Source organism: Plecotus auritus, assembly GCF_963455305.1.
Source record: "Plecotus auritus genome assembly, chromosome: 5".
Lineage (NCBI taxonomy): Eukaryota > Metazoa > Chordata > Mammalia > Chiroptera > Vespertilionidae > Plecotus > Plecotus auritus.
Window position 1 is genome coordinate 116,512,851 of NC_137776.1, and position 14,654 is coordinate 116,527,504.

Sequence of the window (14,654 nt, forward strand, 5' to 3'; positions counted from 1 at the left end):
ATCAGTCTGACTCACTACTGAACTATAAATGATGCAGCCTTCCCAAAAGCTGCACTGTACAAAAGAGCAGTGGGAGGTATTACCTGGACATTGCTGTTGGTGGAATTTCAGACTGCAGTGCAAAAGAGGGAACACATGATTGCAGTAAGCTGTTTGTGGGATTGAGGACAGATATTAGAGCATCTGGTTCTATCTGGAAATCTGACACTATATGGCTTTTTTACTCTTCTGAAGCTTAACTTTATAAGCATCTTTACATATATCTTTTTGTAGACACCTCTGATTATTTCCCTAGAGGTTCTAATAAAACGTATATGCACACTCACCATGCATTTGTAAAGGTATAAATGGAAGTCTGTTTTTTTTCTAGCACTCATCCCCTTTATAATTCTCTTCTCCAGTAGGCTGTAAGCTTCAATGGATACAAGCAATCATGTTCTCTGCTGGATCCCTACACTGAATGCACTGTTTGACACATGAATTAATGAATCCGGGGGTTTTCTAAAAGATTAACATTTGATGCCTGTGGTTCTGATAGCAAAAGCAACAGCAGGAATTCTAGTGAATTTGTATAGGAACAGGAACTGATTGTATGTATATATTAGGTCAGAGACTACCTACAATTTTCTTTTTCTATTTGAATTCCTGGTCATTTCAATATTTAAATGTAAGGGCTAAGATATAATAAAGTATTAAAGTTAAGAAAACAAAGCTCAGAGAATCACTGAAATTTTAGTTTCTTACTAGTCTTTTCAACTGTAACACTTTTGACTATAATTTGTTATTCTCCCATGTAACAGTCTTGTTCTTCTGTTTTCCTCCAAGCTTAGAGTCTTCTTATGTTTCCTTTGTTTGCATACACAGGTGGTGGTCGGTACGTTCCAGGCTCTTCATCAGGCTCTTCTAACACACTGTCTGCAGCAGATCCTTTTACGGGTGAGATGCAGCTTTGCTTAATGTATCTCCACTAAATGCATTTTATATGATAGGGCTTTCCACTTTGGAGATATTATTCAATAACTGACACTTCATTATCTGTATGTCCAATTTTGATGGCTCTCCATTTCTTTAACTTCTAAGTTTTGCTCATTCCTGGAGTACTTTTGTGACTTTCCTCGTGACTTTTTAATAGCATATTATTATAGCTCATCATTTTCTCTAGTGGTCCTTCCTGCCAGGAGAGTAATTAAGAGCATACGTTTTAGAGCCAGACAGACCTTGGTTCAAAATTTGGCTCTACCACTTACTTGCTATGAGGAATTGGCAAGTTACTTACCTTGTCTGAGCCTATTTTTTTTATCTGTGAAATTAGATAATAGGGGAGCCCACCAACCAAGACACAGGATAAGTGCTATCACTGGCAAGATGCTACCGATCATGAGCAGAGAAGGAGCCATGTGAGTCCCTGAATTGGATGGAGCAATGCAGTCAAGAAGTCTGCCCAGGCATATTTGCCTTAGTGTGGAAGGAGACAGTTCACCAGCTACCCAGGATTAGTCTTCCTAACCTAAGTTATTAATTGCCTTCATGAAGCCCTAAAAGTGTTGGTGTGTATCTTCAAAGTGACTATTGACCAAGGTACGCATGCCTCAGCATCACCATTACTGGAAAAAATGGCCAGACTTGGACTTTAAGACAGCTGAAGAAGTCTCTGTTTTCAGAATAGTTTTTGATATGTTTTATGATGCTGTTGTTGGATCTTCATCAGAGTTCCTGGACAATATATCAAGCTTGGGAAGAGATTTGTAGCATTTATGGTATCTATTGGTCTTGCCAACATACAGTCCCATCTAAATCATAGATTGGATCAACACACAACCTTGGCTCAGTGTCATGAAGTTGTGAATTGCTCTCAGTGAACTTTCTCCTGTGAATGAACTGGTGGACCAGATGCAAATAGCTGCACCCTGTGCATTGATAACTAGTATATTACAATAACCAACTGCTAAGCTAAATGTTGTGATGGTGCAATGACTGTTAAGGAAGTCTTTGATGACATGATGCGATTTGAAAAGGTACTAAGGATCGGAAGAGTAGATCAGGTGGTGACTTACTCTGTCGGCATATTCAGGCCTAGTAATGCGCTGAAACTTAGAGCAGAGTTCCCAAATCTCATTGGCAGATGTTTTTTGGAACGGAAAGAACATAACAAGCTTCAAACAATACCAACAAAATCAAGAGAAGTCCATCATAACTGGAGCATGTCTCACTGTTGCACAATGTCAATACCTCAGAAGATGCAGTGATTATGGAGATATGCAAGATGGCATGTTCAATAAATGTCCAAGAGAGTTACGGAATTATTAGGATTACTGAACTATTAAAAAATAGATAACACCCACCAAATTGAGATTATGAAAATTAAATCATAAAATATATGTAAAGTATTCTAGATGGAAAAATAGAAAAATATATTTAAGCCCTTAATATATGTAGCTATTATTATTGTTGATGTTCCCCCAATTTTACCAAAAGCACTGAGGCCAAAATGCTTGCCCATCTGGCTTACAACTTAACGTCCATCTTCATTCTTTTTTCTTTTCCTTATTTATGTGGTTGCCAAACTTCTAATATTAATTAGAGTCATCTGGGATGCTTGTTTAAATTACTTATGACAAGGTCTTACCCATAGATTTTGTCACACTAGATTAGTGAGGAGGTTAGAAATACTCATGCCCTGATCCCTCATCCATGGATTCTGATTAAATTAAATGGCCTTGGGTGTGGTTTGTTGTTAGGTTGTTGTAAAAGCTCACTATAGGTTTCTAAAGTGAAGCCCTGGGAATCTGCATGTTGAGCAGGTGACTATCTCTAAATGTCAGAGAACCATATTTAGGAAAGTGTGTGCTTACATTCTGCCTCAGAATGCATTGGCAAGTTATTCAGCCTTCCTATAACAAAGTATTACAAGTAGTAGTGGTATCTAATTAATATTTAAATGAGTATATGTATGTAAGATACTTAACATGTTAGCTGGCATATAGTAAAACCTCAATTCCTGTTATTTTGTGTTCTTTATTTTAATTCTATAAAATTTTTGTAAATTTTTTTGTATTTTAGTTTTGCTTGCTTTTTCTGCATCTGTTACACTGGTTATACCAACCCTAGATATTAATTCAGAGGCTAAAACGATACTCATCTTTCTTCTTTCCATACAGGCTGGTCTAGGATTCCGAACTTCTCCAAATTCTGCTTATTCTCTCTACACTTTTCATATTTCTTTCTTTCCATTTTCAAAGAGACAGCCACAAGTATAATCTAAAATATGAGACTGGGCTATTGTCATAGCATCCAAAACTCTTATCTAGTCTCTTTTCTGCTTATTATATGTGCCACTAGAATAGTTTTTAACATTTCATTATGGAAACCTTTTAATTTCTCCAGTTCACTAATGCTTTTGTAATTCATTTAACTTTGTAATTATCCTATATAATCAAAGCCTAATATGCTAAGTGTCCGGTCGACTGGTCGTTCATCCAACCAATCAAAGGGTAATATGCTAATGATATGCTAAGACCACTCAACTGCTTGCTATGACATGCACTGACCACCAGGGGACAGACGCTCTGACTGGTAGGTTAGCTTGCTGCTGGGGTCAGGCATTCGGGACTGAGTGAGATGGGCCGGACACGCCCTGGAGCCCTCCTGCGGTCCCTCCTTGGCTGGCCAATCTCCCACGTCCCTCCCTGACTCTGTGCACCAGTGGGGTCCCTCGGCCTGGCCTGCACCCTCTCACAATCTGGGACCCCTCAGGGGATATCAGAGAGCCGGTTTCAGCCTGATCCCACAGGCCAAGCTAAGGGACCCCACTGGTGCACGAATTCGTGCACTGGGCCTCTAGTAATGTATAAGGCCTCTACTGTTTCTTTTATAACTTGAGGATTACTTTCCTGGTTAACATTTATTGATCACTAACTAACTACATTCCAGGCACTGTTCTAAATATTTCTCCGTATTAAACTTATAGCCCATTTATTATATGTAAACATACCATTTCAAAGTATGACTAAAAGTGAAAATAAGTTATTGTATATAAGGGGAGGCAGTTTGAACTTTATAATTTGCAGTTGCTTTTGCTTACTCGATGTATTATTGCATTTTAGGTGCAGGCCGTTATGTGCCAGGGTCTGCAAGTATGGGAGCTACCATATCTGGAGTTGATCCATTTACAGGTACACACTTTTCATTTCCTTTTTTTTTTTTTTTTTTTTTTTTTAGATTTTTAAAGTTTATTGAAACTCTTATTTAATAAAAGATTAAGAAAATTGGCGGGTTGTTTTGTTTTGTTTTGTTTTGTTTTGTTTTTTTGCTGGAGAACTTTCTATATAGTAAATCAAGACCAAACTTCCTGGCTTTAGAGTGTTCTCAGAATTGTCATTACTGCACATTAGAATCACCTGGGAGCCTTAGAAAAAGTACTTCAACCTCATCCCTAGGGATGCTCACTTGGTCTAATATTGCTCTGGGTGTGTGTCCTTGGCAAGGGCAGTTTCATAATCTTCCAATGTGATTCTAATATACTTCCGTTCTACTGTGGCTGCTTTCCTCAGTACACTTGCCAAATCCCAGTTAATTCCAGTCTCTCCTTTGTTCATTCTTAATGTGTTAAAAATGTTATTCACTACATTACACATTGTTCTCATAAGGGGGCTCTGAAAATAATTTGTTTTTATAATTTAGGCCTAGAATTATATAATAGTCCACCTTCTGAACAACTAATTTTTTTATTCTTAGTATCTAGTCAGTAAAATGCAGAACTAAGTTTGTGGTTTACCTCTTGCAAGTTTAACATATCTTGGCATATATTTTCTCCTACTTTATATGAGAATATGTGTGACATGTTACTGAGCATAATAAAATAAATACCCATAAACTCTACTTAAGAACTAACTTGGTGTGTGATTTTGTAAGCTATTTTTTTCATTTTGAAAGTACCTTTGGCTGGCAGTATTGAACATAGTAATTAAGATTAAGGAATCTGGAGTGAGGAATGTTTGAGATTCAAACCTCAGTTCCATTACTTTTTATTCTGTTTGACATTTAGAAAGTCATCCTGTTTCTGCATTCTTCATTTATAAACTTGAGATAATCTTATCTCTTAGAGTTAAGAGCTTAAAATTACAAAGTATGTGCAAATCACTTTATACGGAGTAAGTGCTTAGTAATTGTTAGCTGTACCTGTTGTATTTACAGAAGAGTCTGAAGTTAACAGTGCTTCATCCCATTTCCAGAAGTCTTTAACCATTTGGTGTATATACTGGAACTTTATTTACTTTAGTCCATGCTACTGTCATCTCCCAGCTACACTAATGAAATAATGGCCTCCAAAGTGGTCTCTCCAGGGTTCACACTGCAGCTGATGATCTCTTTATAGTCTAACTTGATTATGCCCCTTCCTTGATTAAAACCTTGCATGGCTTCCCATTGAGTATTTCCTCAGCCATGTGTTCCTTTCCTCTCTGCCTTTTTCCGCCTGGCCATATTGGCCTGCGTTAGTTCTTTAGCCATACCATGCTGTGTTCTACCTCAAGAGCTCTGTTCACTCTTGTTTCTTTTGGAATACTGGAACTTTGTTTCTTAGACCACAGATTATTGTTTTCTCCTTATTCTTTTAAATTTAATTTTGCATTTTAATATTTATTAAATGAATTCAGGGAAACTTTTCTGGACAGTCACATAGATCACCTAGTCTATTATATGCTTTAATTGCAACCTATACTTTTCCTTTAGAGAACTTTGTATCATACTTAATTGTTTGGGTGACATTTAGTTTGAATTCTCCTTACCACAACTAGAATAATAACCAGGAGTACCGGCAATGTCTGTATTGCTCATCTTTGAGCATGTCAATAAATATTTTATGCCTTATAAGCAATTAATTTTGTATGTTTATCTCATTATTTGCACTATCTACCTTCCCCCTTGTAATTTTAACATACTTAGATTAAGATGTTTTATTCATCTTTTTGAAAAATACCTTAATTTTACATTGGAACAAAAATGTATATATTAAGATTTGAAATGTTAGTAAGATGTCTTAGAAATAAATTATGCTTTAGTTGAAGTAATTTTATTCACTGTGTATGAATTTTCACCCTGTGTCATTTTTTTAGTTGTTTACCATCAGTTACTGTAATATGTACAAACTTAAGAAGTAAAATCACATAAAAGACTAAAACCTTTGACTTTCAAGAACTGAAAACTTGGATTTGTTAAAATGATATAGAAAATGACAGTGCCTACTACATCATTTGGAATAAGCAATAAAAGACATGAGAAGAAAGAGATCAGTATACCTTAGAGTAGATGGGAATGGAGAATTTCATAGTTATTTTGGATTCTTTGATCTTAAAAATTTATAAAAAAATATGATTAGAAAATATGAAATAGAAAACCTTTGTTTTATATTTAAGTTCCCATTCCAAAACCAAAATGTATTATATCACGTATAAACAGTATATAAAATCTTAGAAATGATTTTTCTTTTTTTCTGAGGTTATTACTACATGCACTGAGTAGTTACATATCTAAGTTGTAATAACAAAGTCATACAATTACAAAAGTGTCATTTTTGACCACTCCTTATGATTTTCAACATTTTCTGTTCTGTAATAGGGAGTAGTGCCTACCAATCAGCTGCATCTAAAATGGTGAATATTTATTTCCCTAAAAAAGAGGCTGTCACTTTTGACCAAGCAAACCCTACACAAATATTGGGTAAGTATATTTTAATTAAATAGTTTTCTCATATATCCACAGACTCTTTTCCATGCTCTCAACGCCATTTCTCCTCCTAACGTGAGCTGGGAACTGGTGCTTCCATGATAGAGACTTCTGTTGTGGTATTACACAACTGTGGACTACAAGTGCACAATCTGATCATGGACCCTTAATATTTTGTAAGACGCCTTATGCAAAAATAAGGTAAATGTTTTATGATGACTTTAATGAGAAGAAAACGAAAGGGGAAATGAGTGAATCCCATCCCCTAAGTTCTTAATGTTAAAAAAAGAATGAGTCAAGAACTTAAAAAAAAAAATTTTGGCTTTAAAAAAATTAATAGTCCTTCGAAATAAGGCTGTTTAAACTTACCATTAAAAATGAAACTTCTCAGTTGACTTTGATTGCTTTTTCTGCTAATTTGTTTTTCTCAAAACAGAATGATGTGGTTTTTTTTTTATGGCAGAGATGGGGGGTGAACCTAGAATACTACCAGTTCTATTTGCCAAAGACTAATAGAGAATTATTTGAAGTAACATACATACTTGAATATAAGACAGGTTTTATTTTTTGGTCAGAATGATCCTATCTTTATAAAATTATACTTTCATAAAAATCATTCATAATTATTTTCTTAATTGCTTTATTTAGAACAATAAGTATATGTACACCTATGGGAAACTGGACATTTTTCAACTCATATATAATACATACAAGAGATTTCTTTTTGCATTTCTTAAATAAACTTTGTTTTCTATATTCTGATAGTATTTAATTTTTCAGTGCCAGAAATAGTGAAACAGGTCCGAGTTTCCAGTTCTGATTGATAAAAATTTGTAAATTTGGACAATTTATATTCTTAAAACGTTTGTGATGGGAATTGCGGCTTGTTTATGTTTTGAGATAAAGATTTTTTGAGGAAACAGTGTTAGATGACTCAAAGTGACACTAGTGACGACAGGATATGGTATTGAAGATGCATGTAAAGAGTTTAAAACTGTTTCATGAAATAATGAATATGGTGGGAAAAGTTAATTATTTCCATTAATTGTGTTTAAAATAATGTGATGTCAGTGGTGCAGATGGAACTAGTCAATAAATTATTATAAATAGACATTAAAGTTTTTGATTATTTCATTGACTAGTAGAAATGGTATAAGTTGGCTAAAAGTTGTAAATTTTCTCATTGAGAAAATAGATTGACTTATATGTGGCTATATATGACATGATACTGCTTTGAAAGCCATTCAAAATGATTACAAATATGTTACACTTTCAAACTTATTCAAAGCAGAAAGCTTCAGAAGATCTTAGAAAATAATAGGTAAAGATCACAGTAACCTTTCAGCTTAAAAAAAAAGACTCTCAAGCCTTATCCTTATTTTATGGTCTTTGATAATTGCCATGAAAAGTCTTACTTCCCCATCGTGTATGGTAATGTACTTATTGAAAAACTTGGCATTTATGTATTTTATATGGCTGGTTAGAGTTAGAGAACTTTGAAGGTTTGGTTTTGGGTTTTAGGTAAACTGAAGGAACTTAATGGAACTGCACCAGAAGAGAAGAAGTTAACTGAGAATGACCTGATACTTCTTGAGAAGATACTCTCTATAACATGTAATAGTTCTTTCGAAAAACCCACAGCCCAACAACTTCAGATTTTGTGGAAAGCTATTAACTGGCCTGAAGGTACAGAAACACTCTTTACAATGTAACTAGAAAGTAGAAAGTATGTCTTTTCATTTCAATCAATATTTTTGGTGTTTTGTTATAAAAAAATTTACAAAAAGGATTCATTACATCACTGCAATTTATTGTCTTGTTTTGCTTGCATGTGCTGTGAGGATCTGAAGGTAATGTAATGACCCCATACGTGTGTCATTTTGTATTCCATTTCAGAGCATTTGTGGATCCCCTGCAAGCCATGCAAGAAACTCTTTGTGACCTGTCAACTCTAGGCTACAAACATTTGATAAAAGGATTTTATTTTTTGAGTAAATTTACTTAATTTTTATTTTTAAAATTTTATTTTTATTGAGGTAACATTGGTTGTTATAACAGTATGTAAGGTTCAGGGGTACAACATTACAACTTGATATCTGCATACACTATACAGTGCTCACCACCAAAAGTCTAGTTTTCATTTGTTATCAGACATTTAACTTTTAATTCTAAAAATGTCCTCCCCTACTATTGTGTGTGTGTGTGTGTGTGTGTGTGTGTGTGTGTGTGTGTGTGTGCGCGCGCGCACGCTATTGATTTATTGGAGGAAAAAAAGCATTTGTCCTATAAAATGTCCCATTTGGCTGATCACTTAATGAGTTGCCCTATCTCTATAGTCCTGCTATACATAATAGTGGATTTGGCTGATCCACTTAATGAGTTGCCCTATCTCTATAGTCCTGCTATACATAATTAGATTCTGATTCAATAGTTTTTTAAAGGTGCATACCCTTTCTAAATGATAAGCTACCTTTATATCACAAGGCATATAATGTCTGGTTTCCTAAAGTTCAGTGATGTTTAAGATTTTTTAGCGCATTTGTTCAGATGGTATCTACACAGTCCCTTGAATATAAAGTCCTCTACCAACCTAAAAGTACCCTATATTAGCATTTGTCTATTAGAATTCTATAAAGAACATTCTCTCTTCAACTCTAGTCTTGTTATGGAATTTTTAAAAGCAAGGTCCCAATCCCATTCATTCCACAAGGATTTGAAAACTCACTGTGTGTCAGCTGTTTGATAACCCAACAGAGTTGCATTCTTTTTAAAGCATATATGATCTTGTAGCAGTAAGTTCAGTCTTTGCAAGTATGAAAAATCAATTAACATAGTTTTAGAAATATAAGCAGGCACGTGATTTTTAACATTTTCTGAAATGAGCATGTGTTAATTTTGTAACAGGAAATAAAATCCTTAAAAATTGAGTAACAGTCACAGGAATTTTCTGGATTTTCATAAATATTCATTAATTTTTCTTCTTAATAGATATCGTCTTTCCTGCGCTTGACATTCTTCGGTTGTCAGTTAAACATCCCAGTGTGAATGAGAACTTCTGTAATGAAAAGGAAGGGGCTCAATTCAGCAGTCATCTTACCAGTCTTCTGAACCCTAAAGGAAAACCAGCAAACCAGCTGCTTGCTCTGAGGACTTTTTGCAATTGTTTTGTTGGCCAGGCAGGACAAAAGCTCATGATGTCCCAGAGGGAAGCACTGATATCCCATGCAGTAGAACTGAAATCAGGGAGCAATAAGAACATTCACATTGCTTTGGCTACATTGACCCTGAACTATTCTGTTTGTTTTCATAAAGACCATAACATTGAAGGAAAAGCTCAATGCTTGTCAGTAATTAGCACAATCTTCGAAGTTGTACAAGACCTAGAAGCCATTTTTAGACTTCTTGTAGCTCTTGGGACACTGATCAGTGATGATTCAAATGCTATACAGTTAGCCAAGTCTTTAGGCGTTGATTCTCAAATAAAAAAGTATGCCTCAGTATCAGAACCAGCTAAAGTAAGTGAATGCTGTAAACTTATCCTAAATTTGCTGTAACAATGGGGAAGGGGACTGAGATTTTAAATTGATTAGTGTTTTTTTTTTCCCCCTCACATTTTACATGACTGATAACAGATCATTTAAAAAATGCTGTGGATTAAATAAAATTTTAGATCTTGTAATAAGGGGTGGTAGTGGGGGGGAATGAAGGAGAAATAAAGTTTTTGCACTGATGAACTGTGAGATTTTCCTGTATAATTTGGGTAGATTTTCAAGAGTTTAAAAACAAATTAAGAAGGAGCTATAATCAATAACTACCGTGGCATAATTTGTGTATTTTAGCCACACAGGAGAAGATGAGCTTTTATTTAAATCTGTTTTTATTACTTATATATCCTTGGTTGGTAATTGTTGGTGGTTGTCTTTTATTGAGTTTCTGCTCTGCTCATTTTCATTGCTGGGTTCTTTCAACAGCACTGATAGAAGGTCTTGTTTTAGGATAACTACTCTAAAAATTTTAAAAACTTAAGTTTGTTGTCAATGATTCCATATATTGAAAATATGTAAAATAATTTATTCATTTAAGTAGAAAGTGAATTTGTTTGATGACTCATTTTTAGATCAAGTAAAAGCAAATTACCAAGCTAACTCAAGTTAACTCAAGGTTTATGATGTAGTTTCTTTTGCCCTTCACTATTTGAGGTAATTTCATTATTCCAGTTTTTAAATTTGATTGTTTTTGGTCATTTTCATTATTTCAAAGGGAATTTGGAATGCATTAAATTTTAGGCAACTGTACAAGCAAGAATACATCAAACGATGCTATTGGCAAGTCCAGTGAAATTAGTATTTTTGAGCCCCCAACATGGTCCAGGTGCTGTACTAACCACTTCGATGTTTAATTCCCAAAACCCCTTAAATGAATCCTGATGTTATCTCTGTATTTTCAGAAGTAAAGATAATAGAATGAATCATGATAGGGGAAAAGAAGAAAAGTGCATACCATGCTCTACTTCCTAGAGGCAGGGGGTCACAAATTTGTGAACATCCTAGCAACTGACACAAAGAATGAGCCCTATTAGTTATGCAGTTATTATGTCTGTTGGGTCTGAGTCCTTCTGCCAGGGACTGGACCTCCTTGGACGCGGGGCATTAGAAGACAGAGAAGACATGAGAAGTCTTGGGTATATAAGAGAGGCTTTATTGCAGTCCAAGTAGTCATTGCTACTAACTAGCCATTAGACAAAGCAGTCCAACCAAGCAGTCTTTGCTAATACAGTAGCAAACACAGGAGCCATACTAAGCGGCCACTATACGTACTGCAGCCCTATATAAAAGCCTCATACCGGCTGATCAGTAACACACTTGCTATCACCTTAGACAAAGAGGCTTCTAGCCAAATAATGGCATCAATCTTTTGGGTTATAGAAGGGCACACCTGCGCAGTGTCTGTGTCCTTGCTTTTGCACCTGCATATAGCAAATTAGCCTTCAACACCCTGATTAGGATTCCCACGCCTTGAACATCTGCATACTCTGGACAGGGTTCCCACAGTGTCTAAGAAAACTTCAATGAAGGTAAGTGTAACTTACATTTTAAAAAGTAGGAAAGATCTTTTCATAAAGAGGACTGCATAGAATAGTGCACTGTATTCTCCATATTTATGTTATATAAAACCATGAATTTTCTAGCTTAATGCCAAAGAAGATCAATTCCCCAATAGGGGAGAAAAAGATTCTGATTGTTTAGATCAGGGGTGGGGAAGGTCCAGCCTGTGGGCTCTATAAGGCCCACAAAATCATTTGGTCTGGCCCTGCCAAGGTCATTAGGGGTGAGTTAACTAGACATTTGACCAAATAGAGCAGACTAATTTATAAGTTGATAATTCTGAATGTCCAGCAAATGATGTTATAAATATCCAAGTGGCCCTTGGCTAGAAAAGAGGTTCCCCACCCCTGGTCTAGATTAATCCAAGGGAAAACTTGGAATGTCAAAAATGAATGGGTAAATAAAGAGTAGATATGTATTTTGCCAAGTATTAAATTGCAGCTTTCTGGTGTATACCCAGACTTGATTCTACTTGCTGGTTCCATTATGAACCTGTGCTTTACTATTGTTGATTTGAAATTCAGAGATTTAAATCAAAGTTCAGTTGAAAGTTAAGGGGTTTAGCCAAGGTCAGCCTGGTTCCATTACATTACACTGATTTCTTATTAGCATGTTACAAACAGTTTACCTACAATATGTTGAAATACTAGGTACCTTTGGACATACAGTCTTGGTTAAGAATATGTTTACTTTTCAACATGTAAGGGGCGACATATTGTAAACACTTTGATTCCTATTAGTGTATAACTTTTTAAACAACTTTTTATTATACCAGTATTTTTTTAAAATATATTTTTATTGATTTCAGACAGGAAGTGAAAGGGAAAGAGAAATAACGATGAGAGAATCGTTGATAAGCTGCCGCCTCTATGCCCCCTACTGGGGATCGAGCCTGCAACCTGGGCATGTGCCTTTACCAGGAATCCTGTGAGCTCCTGGTTCATAGGTCAGTGCTCAACCACTGAGCCACACCTGCCAGGCTATACCAGTATTTCATGTGTTTTTGAAAAGTCATAAAATACAATTTAGCAAAAGGAAAAAAAATCCCACTTGAAAGGTAAGTGCTTAAGTGATAGTTTAGTATTTTAAATATTTTTTTCTTTTTCAGTTAAACATTTTCTTATGATATCCTCAGTATTTTTTCTGAATATAAAAATACATATTCATTTAATGAGACACATATACAAATAAAAATTTCCTGTAATCATACTACCCAGAGAGAACCATGTTTAATACCATATAAATATAGGTATGTAAACATGTTTTATTTTTTTAAAGGAATGATATACATTGTTAACCTGATCTTTAAACTTGACATACATTAGTATGCTTACTTCCACCTTCCTTAATAAATGTATGGGTATACCCATTTCCTATTAATTGACATAGTTTTCCAATTTTTTTCCAGGTTTTGTTTAATGTTTAAAATTAGGGTGCTTTTTTTCTGGGTGTACTAAGAAAGGCAGGATCTTGACTTTGAGGGCAACAAGTAAACCACTTCGGTGCCTCTTGTGGAGGAAAATAGTCTTCAGAATACAGTGAGCAATGAGAACTTTAAAAAGAAGAAAGCTAACACCCTTCTACAGAATAAGTAGGCTGATTTTGGTCCTAGGCCAAAGGTGAGATCTTGTGACTTAAAAATGACTGTGGGGACCCTGGACTCACTGTAATAAATCAGGAAAGTAAAATGTCCCATGGCAATGATAATTTTTTAACCAAATTTCAAGTCTCATGATATAGCAATGTTTATACAATATTTTGCAACTGGATTTAAAGAAAACCAGTTAAGTATCATTATAAAGACCAGACAATTTAAACTAAATTGCATACATTAAGCAATTACTTTATACTAATTCTAAGTTTATCTTCATCCCTATGCGATAAGCACTGTTAGTAATCTTACAAGTGAAGAAACTGAAATAGGTCCGGTAAATATATACCAAGTTAGCAGTAATTAAACAATGAAGAAGAGAATGATATTTGATAAATGATGTTGCTAACACTGGATATCAATATAGAGAAAAACAACACTTTGTTGTAGCCATTTCAACTATGGTACTGGTAGAGGCATGTAAGCTTGATACATAGACTAGAAGGTGGCTTGAAACAAGCCTCCAAACCACATTTTTTCATTCTTGTGTCTTCAAAGGAAGAAATGTTTGCTTATTTCTACATTATTTAAAAATATTTAATAGAACAACCAGAGGCACAATATAGTGAAAGAGGATCCGCTTATGAGTTAAAGGCATACATTTCAATGACATTTCCACTACTTGCTAATTTAAGGCAAGTTGCTTAACCTCAGCTCCAGTTTAATTATATGTACGCGGGAATTTCAAAATATAGAAGAACAAAATAAGATTTATATAAAAGCCTAGCAAAATGTATGCCACATAAGTGCTTATCAAGCATTCCTTTTAGAAATAGCACAAGGCTACCATCTTCATTAACAATAAAAGTGACTGCTGTATACAAAGAACATTCAAAAGGTAAAAAAGATAGGAACAGTGATCTGCCAACAATATTTTATTCTTGCTCCTCTCCCATCTAACCAACATAATTAGTGTACATTTATAACCAACACACTGATTACAGTAAATTGTTAAACTTATTATCAGGTGATTTGATGAGGAAATAGTGTTCCAACCAGTTGGAAAGTATTCAACATTGCAAGTCAAAAATGCAAGTTAAAAATTAGTATTTTCATACATTAGCACCAATTTTTAGAAAGGTTTCAGTGTGTGGTCCCATATTCCAAGGAATGGATTAAGCAGAACAAGAAAAAGATGTTGATATCCTTGGATCAATTTATTTTTGGGGGTACAA

The 14,654-nt window shown here is 34.9% G+C and overlaps 1 protein-coding gene across 1 annotated transcript in view; it reads left to right on the plus strand.

The window, feature by feature from the left end:
- PLAA (phospholipase A2 activating protein) overlaps positions 1-10,870 on the plus strand; it is a 43,727-nt gene extending 32,857 nt beyond the window's left edge. The window contains exons 10-14 of the mRNA XM_080668592.1: positions 865-936; positions 4,104-4,172; positions 6,616-6,717; positions 8,245-8,409; positions 9,712-10,870. Coding sequence (XP_080524718.1) covers positions 865-936; positions 4,104-4,172; positions 6,616-6,717; positions 8,245-8,409; positions 9,712-10,277 — 974 coding nt within the window. The 3' untranslated portion in view covers positions 10,278-10,870. The remainder of the gene's footprint in view (positions 1-864; positions 937-4,103; positions 4,173-6,615; positions 6,718-8,244; positions 8,410-9,711) is intronic.
- The last annotated feature ends 3,784 nt before the right edge of the window (positions 10,871-14,654 follow it).